The sequence below is a fragment of the Acipenser ruthenus genome, chromosome 1 (assembly GCF_902713425.1).
Source record: "Acipenser ruthenus chromosome 1, fAciRut3.2 maternal haplotype, whole genome shotgun sequence".
In the NCBI taxonomy this organism is placed as follows: domain Eukaryota; kingdom Metazoa; phylum Chordata; class Actinopteri; order Acipenseriformes; family Acipenseridae; genus Acipenser; species Acipenser ruthenus.
In genome coordinates this window covers 65,537,988-65,560,331 of record NC_081189.1, presented here as the reverse complement: position 1 = coordinate 65,560,331, position 22,344 = coordinate 65,537,988, and the positions used below count along the sequence as shown (strand labels likewise).

Sequence of the window (22,344 nt, the reverse complement as noted above, 5' to 3'; positions counted from 1 at the left end):
CTCTTTAAATTTTGTCTCTTATTTTATTCAGATTGTAAAAACAACAGTTTGTTTTCTGACAGATTATAAGGACAAGGAGCTTGTAAACTCTGAGTCCACTAGACCAGGGGTGTCCAATCCGGATCCTGGAGGACTGGCGTCCCTCCTGGTTTTTGTTCCAATTGTACCCTAAATTACTTAATTGGACCAATTAAGCTTCTAATAAGTGCTTGTTTGGACACCAGCCCTCCAGGACCAGGATTGGAGACCCCTGCGCGACAGAGATTGATGGTGTTTGATGCTGTCACTTTTTAACAGAAATATGATGGGGATAATAAAAAAAAGACTAGGTATGACTAGAATCAGTCTACATCATTTAAATTATAAAAAAAGAACATAATGTACAGCTAATCAACTATCAAATTATTGATAAAGCCAAAATTCCAGAAATGACTCATTCTTTAAAGAAATAAGTGGAGTACTTGGACTTCAATATGTCCACCTGTTTGGTATAAAAATCACTGTAGTCATCACTGCATTAATCTAATACATGCACAGCATTGTTTCAAATATGCCATCAGCCATAGATGTGGTGCACCACCAAGTAACCAAAAAATGTTTCTAGCTAACTTTACAATGTGACATTTTCTTATATATATATATATATATATATATATATATATATATATATATATATATATATATATAACATTTAAAAAAAAAAGATCTATGTGAACTCACAATTGCTTCTTCCAGCTTTCAAATGAAGTCCACCAAAATTCGGACAGCACTGTGAGTATATATTTAAAAAGTTTCTTATAAGTTTACTTCATTAAAAACAAGCAAACAAAAATGAAATTTTTGTTGAGAAAATGTAATATACTACTGCAGTGTATTTGTTTTCAGGTGAAACAGCTAGGTGGCAGTGTGGTTTTGAATGACGCACAAAAGCCTGAAACAGGAAGTGTTTCGGAATCGATGTTTTCAAACCTTGTACTTCCGTAATTCGGCTTCCTGATGATATGTTAAATAGCCAGTGCAGTGGGTGCAATCTCTGTTTGATAGTGTTGGTCATTCACTGTAAACTTTAAGTTATTATTCTCGTAATTTGTCTGCATCTATCAAAAATGAATACGGTATTGTCGAGGGCGAATTCTCTCTTTGCATTTTCTCTCAGTGTGATGGCGGCTCTCACTTTTGGGTGCTTTGTCACCACAGCTTTTAAAGACAGGAGCGTTCCGGTTGATATCCAGGTTTCCAGAGTAATGCTGTGAGTATTTACAACAAAATACAATTATTCGTGAGAATTAGCATTACATTTGAAATTGCTGTTTACTGATTGTAAACGAAATGTGATACTGATAGAACGGGTAGCTAGCTGCGATTAATTGAAAATGTTGTCATGCAATGTAGGGAACGTCAAGTTATTATTATTATTATTATTATTATTATTATTATTATTATTATTTTACATAGTACTCTTGAGAAGCAACTCGTAGTAGAAAATGCATTTTTAAAATGCTATTTAATAGGAGCTTAGGTTCAAGCATAAGATTCTGACATATTGCTTAAATGTACAATGTGATGCCATATGGTATTTCATCGTTTATTTAAAAACGAAACAATTATTTATAAAAGATCATGATTGCATATTCACAAATGAAAGGTGTTGTATCTGCATCTATAATACGTGCTAAGTTATTTATTTGATGAAACTGCACATTATTTCCGGAGTTAGTGACAGCATGAAGAGGTCCATCCAATGGCAGTCACACACGTCAACCACAATAAAACCACACAACTGTAGCAGCTCTAAAGAGCTTAATGTGTTTGCATTACTGAAGGCCATTCGGATCAAAAATGCGTTATTTAGTAGACGTACTAATTTGAATGTAGTACTTGTTGTAATTATAATTATTACAGTTACTAATTTGGCCAATCAGATAACTGAAAATGAAAAGTCAGTTTGTTTTAAAGAAAATGGCGCGTGTAATTATCCAATTAAAAGTCGCATTACTTCTGGGTACCTTGTTAATATAAGAAATCGTGTCGCAGTCAACTCGGTCTGTCTCAAGAAGCTTTTTTTTCTTCAATTGAATGACTCCGCGAAGATGTTAAAATAACTGTTTATAACCTAATTTTAATTTTTAAAGTTACACCTGGTGTAATTACTGCAGATTAGCAAGTCATTGTTTTTTGTTATTGTCATTGAGCAAAACATGTACATTTAAATATGTCTGTGTTAATCAAGAGTAACTTGGCTGATGGCACCGCACTACGAAGATAAAATAGTTAATCATTTCAAAAACAGACAATTAAATGGTCCTGAAAATGAAACCGAACTAACGTTATATATAATAAATGTTTTTCGCCAGTAGAAAACGTAAAAAGCCTATGATGCTTTCATTTGTCAAAATATCTTAAAATACATTAACTAGTAATTATGTTTTAAGAGGTCTACTTTACCTATGATATTATTATTATTATTATTATTTATTATTATTTATTTATTTCTTAGCAGACGCGAGATTTCTTTCCAGGGCGACTTACAGTCGTAAACAAAAATACATTTCAAGAATCACAGTACAAGTATTAATACAATTAAGAGCAAGATAACATACAATTACTTAGGAACCTTTACAAACATCTCAGAATCCACAAGATAATAGTGCCTAATTTTTCTCCTGACTGACAGAGCTTGCACCACCACCTTGCGCTTGTTTGAAAAATATATATATTCTTTTCCATTTTTGTTTTCTTGTTTGTGTCATTAGCTTATATTTATATTTGGTATAGATTTTTGCATAACATAATAGCATTACTGATGGGGTACTGAGTGTATATTTGATATGCAGTGCCTTTATTTGAGGTCATGAGGTGGCAGCCCTAGTTGTGAAACACATAATCCATAAAATGTGTATTTTTATTTGTGAATGGCGTTAATGTAGCCTAAGACATTACTCCACTGTTTAACTTGCTGTCCACACTGCTATAGTTTTGTACAGTACAACAGTAAAACCTGGAATTTTACAATTAATGTTTCAGACAGGAAAATTGGCACAGTTTTCATGAGATGCTTTGTAACCCTAAATCGGCAGCACTCGGCTATTGGATATATTTGCATCTGTATTTAGTACAGGTATTGATTTGGACCAATCAGAAAACATAAAAAAGGGCGGCAGTGTGGAGCAGTAGTTAGGGCTCTGGACTCTTGACCGGAGGGTCGTGGTTCAATCCTAGGTGGGGGACACTGCTGCTGTACCCTTGAGCAAGGTACTTTACCTAGATTGCTCCAGTAAAAACCCAACTGTATAAATGGGTAATTGTATGTAAAAATAATGTGATATATGTATAATGTGATATCTTGTAACAATTGTAAGTGGCCCTGGATAAGGGCGGCTGCTAATAAATAAATAAATACATAAATAAATAAATAAATAATAATTAATAATAATAATAAAAAAGCTATGTTATAAATGTAAATTGACTATGCATTTTCTAAGTAGGGGCTGGTCATTTTACACTAGTACTTGCATAGGGGCTGGTCATTTAACAGTAATGCAGCGTAATTACAAGAGTAACCTTCGGGATAACATCTTTTTAATTTCAAACATGAAATCTGGTTTTTAAAAAAAATCAATAATAAGGAAAATTGCAAATCATAGCGGCGAGAGATTTTCTTCTATGGTGCAAATATAGATTTGCTGAGTGCTGCCGACTTCTTGAGACAGACAGTGTTGACCGTGACACGTTCACTTTGTATTAACCATTTACGCAATCGTCTTTATTTTATAATTCTGTTTATTTCAGTTTTACACTAAATATTGACTTACCATAGCTAATATTAGGTTCAATGTCAGATGTTTCAACATTTGTTTAAAATTCGATATTAGTTACAGTGGAGTTACCATTGAATTAAAGCGTCTGAAGCCGCCGATTGACGCTCGTCTTGGAGGTTTCGGGTCTATCCAGCTTTCACTAGACTTTACCCAACGCCATATACTGCCACGAATAGGGCAGGAATGGCAGATGTAAGGCGACTTTTAATTGGATTATTTATTACGCATACTATTTTCTTTAAATTCATTGGTTCACATTTCATTTTTAGCAATCTGATTGGCCAAATTAGTACACGTAGTTATTAGAATTACAACACGTGATGAAGTCAAATGAGAATGTGTACTAAATGTGTTTTTGACCGGGCCTTCCATATGCATACACAGGTGATGCTTCAGTACGATTCATATATTTGGCGTGTGCCTTAAACTGTGGAATGGTTCATGATAAATGTATGAAATATAATGTTAAGTGTATAGAACACAGAGCCCTGCTCTGGATTAACATTAGGACTGAAGAAAGAGAAATAGCTTAAATTTAGAGAAAATAAGGAATTGTTTAAAAATATGTTTGGCTGCAGGCTACAAAACATGACGCAGTTGATTACAGGATATGCTTAGCTGTACCAGTGACATTAAACCTCAGCATGGCCCATGCTTTATGCACAGCCTGTATACGTGGTTAGTGATGTTGGCATTAACCGTATATTGAACATTACTAAAGTGATTGATATGTATTTAGCCCAGAGCCTGTAGTTAAAAAGCTGCTAAGCAAATTTACTGACTAAATTATTTTCCTCCTATAAACCAACCAAATTTAAAGAGACCAGGGGTTCACAAATTCCATATGTCCATACAACCAAAGTAGAAAATAATAAAAAGTAGACAGTATGTTGCATCTTTGCAACACTTTCCCAAACCCTTTGTGACCCCTTGTGTTATTCATCTGACCCACAGTTTCAGAACACCAGAACCAACTTGTTTTTTAGCCAACTTTTTGTTTAGTTTTTATGCAAAAATATCTTTCTTGATAAAAACTCAGATACTGTCCAGTACCTCGCTTCTTAGCAATAAATAAAATAAAATAAGCTATATATATATATATATATATAATATATCTCACACACACACACAGTACTGTGCAAAAGTTTTAGGCAGGTGTGAAAAAATGCTGTAAAGCAAGAATGCTTTCAAAAATAGACATGTTAATAGATTATATTTATCAATTAACAAAATGCAAAGTGAGTGAACAGAAGAAAAATCTACATCAAATCAATATTTGGTGTGACCACCCTTTGCCTTCAAAACAGCATCAATTCTTCTAGGTACACTTGCACACAGTTTTTGAAGGAACAGGTAGGTTGGCCCAAACATCTTGGAGAACTAACCACAGTTCTTCTGTGGATTTAGGCAGCCTCAGTTGCTTCTCTCTCTTCATGTAATCCCAGACAGACTCGATGTTGAGATCAGGGCTCTGTGGGGGCCATACCATCACTTCCAGGACTCCTTGTTCTTCTTTACACTGAAGATAGTTCTTAATGACTTTCGCTGTATGTTTGGGGTCGTTGTCATGTCGATGCCTCCCTGATGGTATTGCATGATGGATAAGTATCTGCCTGTACTTCTCAGCATTGAGGAGACCATTAATTCTGACCAAATCCCCAACTCCATTTGCAGAAATGCAGCCCCAAACTTGCAAGGAACCTCCACCATGCTTCACTGTTGCCTGCAGACACTCATTCGTGTACCGCTGTCCAGCCCTTCGGCGAACAAACTGCCTTCTGCTACAGCCAAATATTTCACATTTTGACTCATCAGTCCAGAGCACCTGCTGCCATTTTTCTGCACCCCAGTTCCTGTGTTTTCGTGCATAGTTGAGTCGCTTGGCCTTATTTCCACGTCGGAGGTATGGCTGTTTGGCCGCAAGTCTTCCGTGAAGGCCACTTCTGACCAGACTTCTCCGGACAGTAGATGGGTGTACCAGGGTCCCACTGTTTTCTGCCAATTCTGAGCTGATGGCACTGCTGGACATCTTCCGATTGCGAAGGGAAGTAAGCATGATGTGTCTTTCATCTGCTGCAGTAAGTTTCCTTGGCCGACCACTGCGTCTACGGTCCTCAACGTTGCCCGTTTCTTTGTGCTTCTTCAAAAGAGCTTGGACAGCACATCTGGAAACCCCTGTCTGCCTTGAAATTTCTGCCTGGGAGAGACCTTGCTGATGCAGTATAACTACCTTGTGTCTTGTTGCTGTGCTCAGTCTTGCCATGGTGTATGACTTTTGACAGTAAACTGTCTTCAGCAACCTCAACTTGTTAGCTGAGTTTGGCTGTTCCTCACCCAGTTTTATTCCTCCTACACAGCTGTTTCTGTTTCAGTTAATGATTGTGTTTCAACCTACATATTGAATTGATGATCATTAGCACCTGTTTGGTATAATTGTTTAATCATACACCTGACTATATGCCTACAAAATCCCTGACTTTGTGCAAGTGTACCTAGAAGAATTGATGCTGTTTTGAAGGCAAAGGGTGGTCACACCAAATATGGATTTGATTTAGATTTTTCTTCTGTTCACTCACTTTGCATTTAGTTAATTGATAAATATAATCTATTAACATGTCTATTTTTGAAAGCATTCTATGAAGGCTGTTTTAATATAAATCTAATGTTTTGTTGTTCCATTGCAGAAAAAATGTAGATGACTTCACTGGACCCAAAGAAAGAAGTGACTTGGGTTTTGTAACTTTTGATGTTACAGCTGATATCCTTTACTAGCTGGATGAAATTACTCTATTGTACTAAGATTTTATTATTGTGAGCTCTGTTGATTTTAAACAAGCCTGATCTAAATACCAGTCTCTAAGTGTGAGGCTACATCACAAATGCAAATACAGTAGGCTGTGACTTTGCATGGTTATGGTTTAGATTTTTCCCTAAATTAAACTACGCCAGTGGCTCTGGCTGCAGATAGCCTTTCATCACCTGTACACCTGTACACTCCTATGTTGGTTGCATGTGTGCTTTTGTAGTAAATATCATATATACCCCTTTAACTATTTAGTTTTTTTTTGTTTGTTTTAATACTACCAGTGTATATTTTTCACCAGTATAGATCTGTGCAGCTGGCCCTGATGCACAGATCTGCAAGAATCACTTAAATCCCACCTTAGTCACAGGTTTGGTTTAGAACTATCCTAGGGTTTTCACAACACAAGTGACCGGTGCTTCGCATTAATAAATAAGATGTTCATCTGGTTTCCTGTGCTGTCAATTATTTATGTTAACATTATGGGGAACCTTTCACTTTTGACCTCCAGAGTCATTGATCTAATATGGATAAAGTGTTGTACAGGTAAAGTACACACTTCCTGTTGTCTTAAAGTAAATCTGTGACACATAGTTTAAGACAGCTATAAAATAGGCCAGTCTTCTATTTTTAATCTTTCTCAAAGTAGGAGTATGATAAAGTTGTGTACAAATACAATCATGTACACATTTTGTTCCTATTAATGTTAAAAGCTACTTAAAGGAAATATCATCCTCCAACTTTCTCAAGATAATGGTTGGATTTCAGAATACACAATTATAGTTGTATAAAGTAATAGATACAATATGTTAAGTTGTCTCATGAAAGACTAGTTGAAAGTATCTGCTGATTTTCTTTAACTTTTCCCACATTTGAGGCCAATCTTTGACTGGAATGTCAAGCAACTATTTTTGTACTTATCAGCTGAATATGAAACGAAAAGCAACGTAAGTACTGGTCTATATTTTGCCTAAAGCTTCTTGTTGGTATTCCTTGTTCTTCCTTTAGGATAGTTATATATTGTTTGTCCTTAATATGTAAGTGAAGGTAATTACCATGAAAAAAGCCAGATTTGTCTTCCTGGTAGTATAGCTGTAAACTCGGGTTTAATAATGTTATTAAAAACAGTTGAATGAAGGATGCAATGTTTTTTTCACCAGATATCTCCAGTACTTCATGACTCAATATTTAATGACTTGGAATGTGTTTTCTTTCAGGCCCTGAACCAAGTGGTTTTATGGGATAAGATAATCCTTAGAGGGGAGAACACAAACCTTTCTCTAAAGGACATGAAATCAAAATATTTCTTTTTCGATGATGGTAATGGTCTCCGGTAAGAACAGCTTTATATTTCACAGAAAATATTACAATTACCAACTGCTAATAAGCTTCATAGTGACTCGCTCTGCAGAGTAAAACAGACCCTCTGTCACACTTACCTTTTCACTTCTGGCTTTTATGATAAATAAACTTACACTTGCATGCAGTACCATATTTGTATCAGCAGATGGCACTGCCTTGTCACAAAACATTCAGCTTTCTTTGTAGTTTCTTTGTACCTTTACTTGTGATGGACCCCTCCTGTGTCACTGTAGCCGTAACTCATTTTTGTCACATTTATTTAACGAAACAAACATGAGAATACACTGATTGTCTTTACTGTCAGATTACACACATTAGCTTACCTAGTAAAGCTAGGTAACTCTCTCTTATAAAGTAGTATGTGGTTGTGTTCACAGTTAGATGTGTAACTGAATTGTATTCCAACCACACAGTATTCATTTAGCCTGTTAAAAGGTGCCTATTCCCCTCCCTGACTGAATAATGGACTGCTGCCAAAACTAAAGCGTGCATGTTTATTTTTGCATTGCTGTATTTGTGGAATGATTTGTTTTTGTGTTGCACACATTGTAAAACCAAAACTGTTTCTTGTTACCAGGGGAAATAAAAACATCACTTTGACACTGTCCTGGAATGTCGTGCCAAATGCTGGAATCCTACCTCTTGTTATGGGTTCAGGACACAAATCAGTTCCCTTTCCAGATGCTTATGAGGCAACAAAGAGCTATTAATTTGTCTGTGGTTTGTTCGCAACTGGTGTTCTGTCTTTTAATAAAAGTTTACAACCTGACTATGTAACTTGTTAATTTTTAGTTTGTCTATTTTCTCATGATGCTTGAGAACACCTGTATTATGATAAATATATATATATATATCTGAATGGGCATCACCTTGCAGTAAGCAAGGAAAGTGTTCATTTATCCCAATTTAATTGATTTTCTGCAGTGCAGACAAAAATAAACATGCTGAGTGTAAATGATTTGGACCCTTTTACCTGCAATTTGCAATGTTTGATACAAATATTTGTTTGAAATGTATATTAATGGATTATTATTTTTTTTGTATAAAGTGATAAGGCGAAAGCCAAGGGCCTTTAACAACCCCAGAAGTGGTATATATCATCGGAACTGTGTGGCCTAAAGTGGTTTATGCCGCTTATAACAGTTAAGGTTGAACTTATCGCCACAAAAGCAAGGAAATGTGGCATTGGGGTTTTTAACCCTAACTTGCCATTCCCACCCCCACACAAGCAGCCAAAGGAACCAGACAACACAAGCAACCGCAGACTGTCGTCATCAGGTAAGACATAGAACATGCAACTCTTTCCAGATGACACGAGACATCCATCGTCATGATCCACCGGTGCTGTAGCAATGGATATACATGTACGCTGCAACACATACACACGCACTTCAGGACTGCAGTTCCAATGGAATTTTACTGCATTGTGGTGTTAAACTGCAGTTAGAATGATTCTTTCAATCTAGTGTAAAGCTGCAGTTACAATGTGATTCTATTATATGCTATTGTTAAACTGTAGTTCCAATGTGTTTTTTACTGCTTTTTTGGGTGTTAAACTGCAGTTACAAAGAGATTATATTAAATGTAATCTTAAACTGCACTTTCAATGTGATTCTGCATCTCTGTTGAAAATGTCACAAACGTGTCTATAAAAGAGGGCAACTTGCATTTGTTTTGTTATGGAAGACACTGCTGAGGTACCAGTGTTGCTAACGGGAAAAAATAAATATATTCCTTAACACTTCTAATATGAGACTGTATTCAAACGTAAAGGATTTAACTGAAAAAAAAAAAAAACACAGCCTTACAAGGTAGACAATCAGCCCAGTGTTTTAATCTGGAATTTTAATTTATGAAATGTGAGACAGTAATACACCTTATCAAAATACATTTTTTTTATTATCGATCCTCATTGAACAGAAAAGAAAGTTCAACGCAGATTGTTTTAAATTCGCTGGATGTATCGCAGCGCTAGCATTCAAGCAGGCTATAAATTTGTGTTGCATCACATCGAAGAAATGTTATCTGTGTAACGTAATGAAATTTGAAATACCGATCCCATATTATCAATAACAGCTTCTCGATGAGCAATCCCAAGCGAAATAACAGCAATCCAGCATTCATTAAATAATAATATATATACATACATACAGTGCCTATAGAAAGTCTACATCCCCTTGAACTTTTTTTCACATTTTGTTGTGTTAGTGCCAGAGTTTCATGCATTTAAATGAGGATTTTTTTCCACTTAGCTACACACCATACTCCACACTGTTAAAGGGGAAAAAAGTTTTTATTGATTAAAAATTATATATTAAAAATACAAAACTGAAAGATCATAATTGGATAAGTTTCCACCCCCCTGAGTTAATACTTGGTGGAAGCATCTTTGGCAGCAATAACAGCTGTGAGTCTGTTGGGATAGGTCTCTAACAACTTTGCACACATAGATTTGGCAATATTTGACCATTCTTCCTTACAAAACTGTTCAAGCTCTATCAAGTTCCTTGGGGAGTGTTGATGGACAGCAATCTTCAAATCACCCCACAAATTTTTGATTGGATTTAGGTCAGGGCTCTGACTGGGCCACTCAAGGACATTTACCTTTTTGTTCCTTAGCCACTCCAGTGTAGCTTTGGCTGTGTGCTTTGGGTCCTTGTCATGCAGAAAGGTGAACTTCTGTCCCAGTTTCAGCTTTCTTGCAGAGGGCAGCAGGTTTTCCTCAAGGACTTCTCTGTACTTTGCTCCATTCATTTTCCCTTCTATCCTGGCAAGTGCCCCAGTCCCTGCCGATGAGAAACATCCCCATAACATGATGCTGCCACCACCATGCTTCACAGTAGGGATGGTGTTCTTTGGGTGATGCGCTGTGTTGGGTTTGCGCCAAACATAACTCTTTGCATTTAGGCCAAAATGTTCCATTTTACTTTCGTCAGACCACAAAACTTTTTTGCCACATGGCTACAGAATCTCCTGCGTGTTTTTTTGCATACTTCAAACGGGATTCAAGGTGGGCTTTCTTGAGTAATGGCTTCCTTCTTGCCACCCTACCATACAGGCCAGATTTGTGAAGTGCTTGGGATATTGTTGCCATATGCACACCTTGACAAGTATTGGCCATAAAAGCCTGTAGCTCTTGCAAAGTTGCCATTGGCCCCTTTGTAGCCTCTCTGATCAGTCTCCTGCTTGCTCGGTCATCCAGTTTGGAGGGACGGCCTGATCTAGGGTCTTGGTGGTGCCATACACGTTACACTTCTTAATAATTGTCTTGACCATGCTCCAAGGGATATTCAAGGCCTTTGATATTTTTTTTTTTTTATAGCCATCCCCTGATCTGTGCCTTTCAACAACTTTGTCCCGGAGTTCTTTTGAAAGTGCCTTGGTGCTCATGGTTGAGTCTTTGCTTTGAAATGCACTACCCAACAGAGGGAACCTACAGGAACTGCTGAATATATTCTGAAATCCTGTGAATCACTACAATTTAGCACAGGTGGAGGCCACCTGTGCTAAATTGGTTGGTTACACCTGAGCTAATTTAGGATTGCTATTACAAGGGGGGTGGACACTTATCCAACCAAGCTATTTCAGTTTTTATTTTTAATACATTTTCTACAAATTTCTAGAATTTGGATGTGTAGATACATGAAAAAAAAATGATTTTAATGCATTTTAATTCCAGGCTATAAGGCAACAAAAGGTGAAAATTTTGAAAGGGGGTGTAGACTTTCTATAGGCACTGTATGTATGTGTGTATATATATACATTCATACATACACTCAGGTCTAATGGATTTAATAAAATATTTTAAACATAGATATCAAACAAAATCACAGAAAATGTGAACAAAATACAGATCAAAGGGTCATGATAAGTTTTCAGTATGAAACGTGACACACTGTCAAAATGAAAACATTACAAAGTCAGTATCGGGTATGACCTCCATGAGCATTAACACAATCCTGGATAGTATAGACATATAGACCTGATCAGCCTTTGGATAGACTGTTGTGGGATGTTCTGCCACTCTTATTGTGCAGCTGCAGCCAGCTGGCGAAGGTTGGCGGTCGCGGTTGTCTACTGTGGGTGGCACTGGCGATTTGGTCCTGCAGATGTTCTATTGGACTCAGTTCATGAGAAAAAGCTGGCCACAGCAAGACCTCAACATTGTTTTCTTGAAGTTGTGCAATTGCAATCCTAGCACTGTGTGGTCTTGCATTGTCCTGCTGGAAAATCGACACTTCTGGATTGGTTTGCAAATGGAAAAACAGTTGCCTCAAAGACTTCAGCAATGTATTGATGAGCAGTAAGATTGCCCTCAATCTGCACCAAAGTCATTCTTGTGTTGAAAGAGATTCCTTCCCTCATCATCACACTTCCAACGCCCCACCAGTTGGCTTGAATAATGCAACAGTCACGCTCACCACAATGTCTCCACACACATTGTCTTCCATCAGGTCTGCCAAGGGCAAAACGGCATTCAGCAGTGAATAAAACACTCCACCACTCTCTCTGCCGCCACCTCACATGTTCTCTAGCCCACAGATGACGGCGATTTCGTCTCTCAGCTGTCAGCATGTTACCCCTGAACGGCCTCCAAGCATGCAAATCATTTTCATGCAGACGGCAAGCTACAGTCATTCTGCTGATGCGCAAGTTATTTCTTCCTGGAATTTCTAGTGCTGTAGCCACTGCAGTCTGAAAACGATTATGCAGATGGCTCAGTCGGATGTGACGGTCCTGGACCGGTGTGGTGACAGTTCAAACTTGTGCGTAACGTGCCCATCTCCGAAATTAATTAATTACCAATTGGGAGTTAGCTGTCTATATATTAGCAAAGCAGCCACTCAGAGGGTTGATGAGAGTGGTGAGTAAGAACAAGACAGAGTGGAGAGAAAGGGACAGTAAGATACAACTTTGACAATTGCTATGTGTGCTGGGTCAAAACCAGCATGATATATATAAATATATTTATTTTGTAACACCTCCCTGTCTGTGCCAATGTTCGCTATTTACCATTAAACCTATAATATGACACCAGGTGTATTATTCTATTATTATTTAGTAAACTTAACCCCATTACTTTAATTATTAAGTGGCTTACAACAAATAAACACTTTATTTGTCTGTGTGTGTTTTGGTTCAGAGCAGAAACTGGGAGTCACAGGTTTACCCTTAGTTTCATTCAGTAACCCCATAAAACCTCACTAACCTTTTCAGTGCACTGATATCCCCAGTAAGCCTTATCATTGAAAGAGCAATTACATTAAGAGTTTCACTTGTTTAGACTGTTTCCAACTTGCAGCTGCCCCTGATAATTATTTCTTAATTTTATTTAGAACTTTACAGCAAAACTGCCCTTTTAATAATTCTAAAAAAAACTAAACAACAAAAGATACTGCTTATTAGAATCAGTCTTTGTAACATATGCTTTATACAATGACACAAAACGTTTGCAAATAGTCATATAACTTTTAAATAAAATCAGTTCAGTCTCTGTAATTTCACAAAGTCCAGATTTAGGCTTCTTCCAGTGTAGAACGCAGTTAATTTACAGTCACAACAGTCCATGAGCTCATTGAAAGTTTTAGTTTAAGGCCTTTTTAAATATAACAAACTGTCTTTCTCAAGTCCTGGTTTATTTAGTTACCCGACTCCTTAAGCTGTGGCTCTTTGATTTCCCTGCCGGCTGACACTGTCTCTGGAACCTTCCTAGCTTCCTTTTGGGGTGTTTGATAAACTTTAGCTGAGTTTGGCGGGTTTCACATGGTTTGTGTGACTGGCTGTCCTGCACTGCTTTGCACTGCTTGTCTACTGAATCAAGTTCTTACTTAAGCATAACAAACTCTCTCTTTTATTTCATTTACATATCACTGTGATGAAGGCAGGAGAGCTGCCTACATTAAAACGCTGCTCACAATGTTGTCAGCTGTATCACTGTCCTTTTTGTAAGCCATCTATATATAAGCCAAGGGACCAATATAGTGTACGGGGCACTTGGAGGTCCATCATAAACAGGCAGTAGAGTATAAAGGTTTGTTTCATGTTTTAAATTTTTCTTTTTTTCTTTTTTATATTGGTATGCTTTCATTTTAGATGGAAAATAAGTAACGTTGTAATCTTCATTGTGCTAAAGAGACATATTAATCTGTTATTTCAAATATTCTTTTTGAGAATAAATGTAACTTTTTCTTTTTTAATTCGTAAAATGCCATAACTGCTTTTGTTAAATATTCAGTCTTATTTTTCGACTGTATAACAGTCATTTGAAAATTGCTTGTAACTGATTTTGTTTTGTGCAAGCAGACCTGGGGTGAATTACACTTGCAATTATGCAATTTAAAATTATAATTGTAACTATAGTTGAACCTGGGCAAACCTGTGTAATTGCAATTATATAATGGATCAATTACAGTTAAATTACACCTTTGTCATTCCTATTTTTTTCAGGATTTGATAAACACATGTAATCCACAACAAAATATAACTATAATTGTAATTTCAGCAAACAATTATTTTGTAATTGTAATCCTAATTGACCCCAGGTTTAGTTGTAAGAACACCTTTATACAGTTCCATCTCTTCAACACATTTCCTAATCTCTCTCTTAGAATACACAATATGCAAATGCAATCTGGACTGCAGACCAACTGGACATTTCCATTGTATCAGTTGTTTAAAGACACTGATAAGGAGGCAATATATAATGAATTACCTTTCGGTATGCCATAAAAAGCAAGCTCAGGGAGAGGCTCAGTCCCAACCTAATGCTCCATGACTGGAACCAAGCCCTTCCACCACCCACAGCACACCCTCATTGCAGTTACAGGCATCCTGTCCTGTACAAGAGGTCACCTCTGTTCCTCTTAAGGCCACGCATTTACATCAGGGAAAAATTGTGCTGTGCCCACATTGCAAAATTATTTTAAACAGAAAAAACTGCAACGACACATCCAGAGAAAACACATGGACACAAGTTTAAAAGACATAACAGTTCTGTCAAATCTCCCCAGCCAGTGTCGTGATGAGAAGTAAATGGCATATTTGCTGTTGGCAAATCATTTTATGGTACATGTGTGCCACTTCCTGTACAGAAAAAAAACAACAAAAAAAAAAAAAACCTTGGGGCATGAATCATCAGGTTGTGTATGAATCGGATGAATGTCAGCAAAACCAAGCATTTGCTATTAGGAGTGGTTTGAGGACATTCCAGTGCAACCATGTGAGATCTTTGGACTCATCACTGAAGTGTTGAAGGAGGAGGTTCTGACTGAAATGGTCCAAAGAAAGTGGTTTGGTGAAAACAGAAAACAACAGTGCACCAAAAAGCTCACACACTGAACATTCCACCAATCAGGGTGAACTTAGGACATTATTTAACAGGGACACCGGGACACAGTTCATCTTAAAAACGTCTGCCTTTTTATTTTCAATGAGAGGGTTTTTTTTGTTTGTTTGTTTATTTAATTTTGAAATGTATATAATGTTAAATAAAGTTTTCCACTTTGAATTACATTGTTTAATTTCCTTGTTTGTAAATAAAATGTTTTAAACTGCTACAGATTTGTCCTCAATAACTTGACCTTCCAGTCCTTATCAACAAACTCAAATACTGTTAAATAGTAACATAGCTTGCCATAACTCAAAGGGATAAATTGCAAGATCTGATTCTGGAGAGCCACTGGTCTGGTGCATTGATGGAAGAGTCCTCAAGATCAATACAGTGTAATAATATTTTCTGCACCCTCATATACCTGGGTCTATTCAATCCTCATTGGCCAAGTCTTCTCAGTTCATCTTTCTTTCTTTTTTCTTTTTTTTATCTACTGATGATTTAATTGTATACATTTTTCAGTTACTAGGGTAAGTTCATATAGTGCTTGTGTTAAAAGAAATATGCTGTGCATACTACCACATAATTAGACCTTTCCAGAGCAAGATCATGTCATTTTTATTTTAAAAAAAAAGAAAATAGCACAGTACAGCATCAACATGCCCCCTGTAACAACTAGCCCCAGTCTCCCCTAATAAAATGATTGAAAGATTTTGAGATAGAGAGAGAGAGAGAGAGAGAGAGAGAGAAAGAGAGAGAGAGAGAGAGAGAGAGGTATACCCTCTCTCTGATCACTGCCAGGAGGCATAATATTTTTTCTTACACATATTCCTGAAGAGACACGCCCCAATGAAGCTGGGGCAGGGACGAGGGTGTGGTTTCAACTGAGAGATTGGAACAAAGTGAGGCTACAGTGATTGGGCGCAGAGTTTTGAAGCACAGATCGTTTTTTGTATACTTAAGATGTTTATAAAAAGTACCTTATTTTACATTTTCTATATAATAATAACAATACGTTTCGCAGACTTATTTACTGTTATCTAGGCCAGTTTACAGTTCTGTCCCTGTACTGTAGGTTTAGTGATTTCATGTTAAAGCCCATAAAAGGACAGCTGCTGTTATACTTATTTGTACTAACTTGCTGTAACTTAAAATAATATTTACCGTTAATTTTGGAGTAGCGATGAAAATGACACTGCTTAACACAACATATATTTAAATGAAACATATGTAGAGGCTAGACTGATTAAATGCTAATACAGCTATGTAACATTAATGAAAATAAATATTACGTTTTTAGTAATTGTATATACTGTGACTACTTGAGCTCTCAACAGGATGGATGACACTGGAGACAAGGTGTGCAGGGCTAAATGACAGTCATTTATTGTTTGAACAAAACTCAGTACCGTCCAGAGTCCCTGTTTGGGTCAGGACCACGCCACCAAAATAACAAACTCCCCTGTCACTCACTAAATTGTAATTCCTCCCGTTCCTTACGCACTCACGACTTAAACACAGCCCTCAGCCTCTCCCTCTCTGATTTACCATACCACAGGTTAGGTAACCTCAGACTCACTCTGTTGCTCTGTCAGGCAATCTCATTATCTGTCTCTCACACTATCTCGCCCACTGTCTCTCCCCCCAGTTTTGCACGTCCCAGGTCTTGATACCCCTGCTGTTCCTGTGTCCTTGTCCAGTCCGGCCAATTGCAGCTCCCCCTTGCATGCATACACACACACACGCACACTCCATATCTAGGTGGCGTGGTCTGAACCCTAACAATACACAAAACACAGGACACACAAATGGACAAACAACCAGGACAACACAGAAGTCCAACAAGGTCCCCTTCAGGTGGCTGAGTTATTATTATTATTATTTATTTATTAGCAGTCACCCTTATCCAGGGTGACTTACAATTGTTACAAGATATCACATTATTTTTACATACAAGTACCCAGTTATACAGTTGGGTTTTTACTGGAGCAATCTAGGTAAAGTACCTTGCTCAAGGGTACAGCAGCAGTGTCCCCCACCAGGGATTGAATCCATGACCCTCCGGTCAATAGTCCAGAGCCCTAACCCCTACTCCACACTGCTGCCTTGCTACAATACTGTAGCTGTTTTGGCTACCTTTTACTTTATTATCTTATCTTGTTCACACTAATGTACCTACTTTATAACTTATCAATGCATGGTGAAGATGAGATAACAAAAAATATAAAACTATTTTTGAATAGGTAACCAAAAACCTGGGATATTTTATTAGTCCCTGCTGGAATTGTAAACCACTTATTCTTTAGATTTAACTGTCATTATTATCTTCACCAGCAGATGTCAGCGGTTATCTGCATTCTGCCACTAAATTAAATTAAGGAGAATTTACTGTTTGGTGTATTTTTTAAAGGATGTTATATACTGTAGATTATAGAAATCAGTTTGCCTAATTTTACAATTTATTTATTTAAAAGTATGTTTACCCTGATAATTACACAGGTGTGCCACGGTTGAACTACAGTTACAATTATATAGTAATTGCAATTAATTACAAATTACACAATTACAATTGTAAGTGACCCCAGATCTGCCAGTATGCTTTGGACAGTAACTACTTGTCGGTATAAGCACTATCGGTAGAAAACTTCTGACGATAAATATAAAGTGGTGCTTGTAAATTAATAATATCTATGTTATAATCTAAATACAGTATTAGATGATCATAATATGTACACTATACATTATAACGTGTTCATTATTATTATTATTATTTATTTCTTAGCAGACGCCCTTATCCGGGGCAATTTACAATCGTAAACAAATACATTTCAAGTGTTACAGTACAAGTAATACAATAAGAGCAAGATAAATACAATGACTTTGGTTCAAGCAAGTACAAGTGTGACAAAATACAATTCAATAATACAGCAGATAACAGTGACAGTGATAGTTACATCAAGATATGATTAAATACAAAATACTACAGATTAAACACTTGGCAGATTACAGTACTCTGAAGTGCAGGATTAAATGCAGTAAAATAGGGGGCAGATAAGAGCAAAATAAAGCACATTTAAATGAAGGGTGATAGTGTCCCAGGATACAAACAGAGGAGTTCTACAGGTGCTGTTTGAAGAGGTGAGTCTCAAGGAGGCGCCGGAATGTGGTCAGGGACTGGGCAGTCCTGACATCTGTAGGAAGGTCATTCCACCACTGCGGAGCAAGGGTGGAGAAGGAGTGGGCTCTGGAGGCAGGGGAGCGTAGCGGAGGTAGAGCCAGTCTCCGCGGAGCAGAGAGGTCGAGTGGGGGTGTAGGGAGAGATGAGGGTCTGGAGGTAGCTGGGTGCAGTCTGGTCAAGGCATCTGTAGGCTAGTACAAGAGTCTTGAACTGGATGCGAGCGGTGATCGGGAGCCAGTGGAGCGAGCGGAGTAGTGGAGTAGCGTGGGCGAAGCGAGGCAGAGAGAACACCAGGCGGGCAGCAGAGTTCTGGATGAGCTGGAGCGGACGGGTGGCGGACACAGGGAGGCCAGCCAGGAGGGAGTTGCAGTAGTCTAGGCGGGAGAGTACCAGGGCCTGGACCAGGAGCTGGGTAGCATAGTTGGTGAGGAAGGGTCGGATTCTTCGGATGTTGCTCAGGAAGAATCGGCAAGTGCGTGCCAGAGTGGAGATGTGCTGGGAATAAGAGAGGCAGGGGTCCAGGGTGACTCCAAGGTTCTTAGCGGAGGAAGAGGGAGAGAGTGTGGTAGATTCCAGAGGAACAGAGATAGAGAGATCAGAGGAGGGGGAGGAGGAGGGAAAGAAAAGGAGGTCAGATTTAGAGAGGTTGAGTTTGAGGTGATGCGAGTGCATCCAGGAGGAAATAGCAGACAGACAGGTAGAGATACGGGAGGAGATGGTGGAGTCAGAGGTGGGGAAGGAGAGGAAAATCTGAGCATCATCAGCATAGAAATGGTATGAGAAACCATAGGATGCGATGAGGGGGCCCATGGAACGGGTAGAGAGAGAACAGAAGAGGACCCAAGACTGACCCTTGTTCATGATTAATGGTAGCTACTATTTTAAGATTTGTGGGAGTCAGTGATAAATGCTGGAACTGGCAAATTAGACCAGTTTATATTGTAAAACCATTCACATTTACAAATTTCCATACCAAAATAGCATCAAGTCACATTGTGTATTAGTAGAATACCATGTTCTGAGGTAAAGGGAAGAAACACTGTTAACACTTTATTTTTGAAAGTCAGAAAAGAGTCTGGCAGCTACACAACCTAATTGGTTCAATTCTTTCAAGTGCCCTTTATAAATGATGACTTCCTGTACTGTGTTGTTTGAGAAACACCAATTATGCCTGCTCTAGCTGGGAAGGGCTGCTTGTATGTATTATGCAAAGGAAGCCTTTTTAAAACATACTGAATTGAATAAATGAAAGCAGGGTTAGCTTGGAAATCGTGACATATACAAAACCAAAAGCATTGTAAAGAACAATTGATACGCTGGTAAAATTGAAAAACCCACATCAAAAAGCTCATGAATCCCAACATAATAATCACAGGCAAAAAAAAAAAATCCATTGTATCACATACAATAGTAATTTAGAAGCCAAGTTTGTTGACGTCACTACCATAGACAAGAGTCTACCATAAACCATAGTGCGGTGTGTCTTAACTTGTTTCAGTGCCTTTGTCGAGATGTCTTGTAATTGTACATTATTATTACATTATTTACCACTGCGGGAATATTAGGTATACAATATATTCAACATATTTCTTTCAAACAGTATCAGAAAATGTATGTTCAAAAATGTGTTTGTCTGAAAATGTGGATGGCTTAGTGATGTACCCATATGGAAAATATATATATATACAAATCATACAAGCTTCTTCTATGTTATTTATGTAAAATATATTTAACATATTGTGGCAGGCTGGCTCGCAGTGGTGATGTCACGGACCAGAAAGTACAGAAAACAAAACAATGAATGGGCGGGTGAAGCTGAGTGCATCGGCACTCAGCGTATTTATTAATAAACAAAACAAAAATAAAAGATTTAAACAAACAGCAAAACAAAAATGCGCGTTGGACAAACAAATAAACAGCAACAAGTATATTAAATATAGCAACTGTTTTTGCTCGCTCTCCCGTGTTCTCCCGTACTCTCCTCTGTACACTCCACCCCTGCAGAACGGACAGCTGTAGGTTCTCTTTTTTTTTTTTTTTTTTTTTTTTAATTTAGTCGTCACCAATTATTTTTACCCCGGTTTTCACCCCAATTTAGCATGCCCAATTATTATCTGTATCCCCGGCTCACCGCTCGCTACCCCCCCGCCGACTCAGGAAACGGAGGCTGAAACACGCGTCCTCCAAAACGTGCTCCTTCCAAGCCGTCATTTTTCGCACTGCAGATCCACAGCAATGCTACCAGACCTATAGTGCCGGAGGACAACACAGATCTGGCGGCTCCGCTGCAGAGCCACAGGCGCCCTATCGGCCACAGGGGTCGCTGATGCGCGGTGAGCCGTGGATTCCCCTGCCGACCTAAGCCCTCCCTACCCGGGCAGCGCTCAGACAATTGTGCGCCGCCCCCTAGGAACTCTCGGTCACGGTCAGCTGTGACATAGCCTGGATTCGAACCAGCGATCTCCAGGCTATAGGGCACATCCTGCGAGGAGCGCCTTTACTGGATGCGCCACTCGGGAGCCCCTCACAGCTGTAGGTTCTTATACTCTGGTCGAGGGGTTAACTAGTTGTTAATTATCTTATTACCCCATCGGCCAGAGTCTGCACGCTTTTGGTAAGGTTGCATGACTGTCAGCTAGTTAAATAATCAGTAGCTGATCAGTCATGCATCCTCACGGGGTTTTTAAATATAAATAATAAAAAACAATAACAAAAAGACGCGGCGCTTTTATCCGCGCCGCAAACAAAAATACAAATAATAACACATAGGGGCGGGACACTCCGCCACACATATATGTTGTGAATTTAACATACAAGTATAAACATTGTCACATACAAGGAAAAATTCAACATATAAGGCAGACACGTTGGATTGTATATGTTGACTCATATATGACTGCATAATGTTAGATCTTACCTGGACAGTGTATGAAGTTTGCATGGTCATATATACAGGATATCAAGTGTACAAATACTTATCGGAGCCATGATAAGGATAGGAATGAATAACATGGAATGTAAAGCATATTTTCAATCTATGTGCTAACAGAGGCAATCCAGTCAAAAGTTTGCTTTACAGTGAAAACAATAATTTTCTGAAATTATGTTTTTTGTTGGTCCTATCCTGTTATTCAAAAAAAGCAACGTAAGTTGTAGATGTATTGAAAGTATAAACTATTAAAATCCTTGTTTCGGAAACTTAAAATAATATTATTTAATTTTATAAAAAGGAAGCATTTTAATTCCTTAAATTAATTCCTTAAATTAGGAGGCTGTGTGGTCCAGTGGTTAAAGAAAAGGGCTTGTAACCAGGAGGTCCCCGGTTCAAATCCCACCTCAGCCACTGACTCATTGTGTGACCCTAAGCAAGTCACTTAACCTCCTTGTGCTCCGTCTTTCGGGTGAGACATAATTGTAAGTGACTGCAGCTGATGCATAGTTCACACACCCTAGTCTCTGTAAGTCGCCTTGGATAAAGGCGTCTGCTAAATTAACAAATAATAATAATTGTAAAATTAGTCTCTAATTTATTAAAAACAAAAAGAGGACTGCGCTGTCATGACAAATTATCCAAATTTCCACAGCTATGTAAGTTGTGTGTATTGCATTTGAAAATAATAACTAAAAGTACACTTCCTAATAAGGACAGATGCAGTGAATATGTCAGGATTAACAGATTCTCTTATCACAAAATATATCTAAAGATTGGTGAAGATTGTGCATATTTTTCTTTTAAACATACATTTGTATGAATGTGTATTTGTGTGTGCATGTGTTTGAATAGTCAGGTGACCTAAAGTGACCACCTCCCTGCTTTCACAGTATTCACACAGTTCTGCAATAATAAACTTCC

At 38.0% G+C, this 22,344-nt stretch overlaps 1 protein-coding gene across 2 annotated transcripts; it reads left to right on the top strand.

Moving 5' to 3' along the window:
* The first annotated feature begins 232 nt into the window (after positions 1-232).
* On the top strand, positions 233-8,752 carry LOC117420991 (signal peptidase complex subunit 3-like). 2 transcript variants are annotated; one of them, XM_059027686.1, is made up of 7 exons: positions 233-329; positions 736-771; positions 1,157-1,249; positions 6,503-6,578; positions 7,494-7,568; positions 7,839-7,954; positions 8,561-8,752. In XM_059027686.1, the coding sequence occupies exons 2-7, from the start codon at positions 743-745 to the stop codon at positions 8,691-8,693; spliced, it is 522 nt and encodes a 173-aa protein (XP_058883669.1). In that variant the 5' UTR covers positions 233-329; positions 736-742; the 3' UTR covers positions 8,694-8,752. The 2 variants fall into 2 exon arrangements, with proteins under 2 accessions (XP_058883669.1, XP_058883661.1); XM_059027678.1 differs by lacking the exons at positions 233-329; positions 736-771 and having other exon boundaries at positions 949-1,249.
* Positions 8,753-22,344: the final 13,592 nt, after the last annotated feature.

Excerpts from the sequence above, each read along its gene's own strand:
- LOC117420991 (XM_059027678.1), top strand. The coding sequence starts at position 1,107 with ATGAATACGGTATTGTCGAGGGCGAATTCTCTCTTTGCATTTTCTCTC. Across the intron at positions 1,250-6,502 it reads CAGGTTTCCAGAGTAATGCT|AAAAAATGTAGATGACTTCA; the intron begins GTGAGTATTTAC and ends GTTCCATTGCAG. Across the intron at positions 6,579-7,493 it reads CTTTTGATGTTACAGCTGAT|TTGAGGCCAATCTTTGACTG; the intron begins ATCCTTTACTAG and ends CTTTTCCCACAT.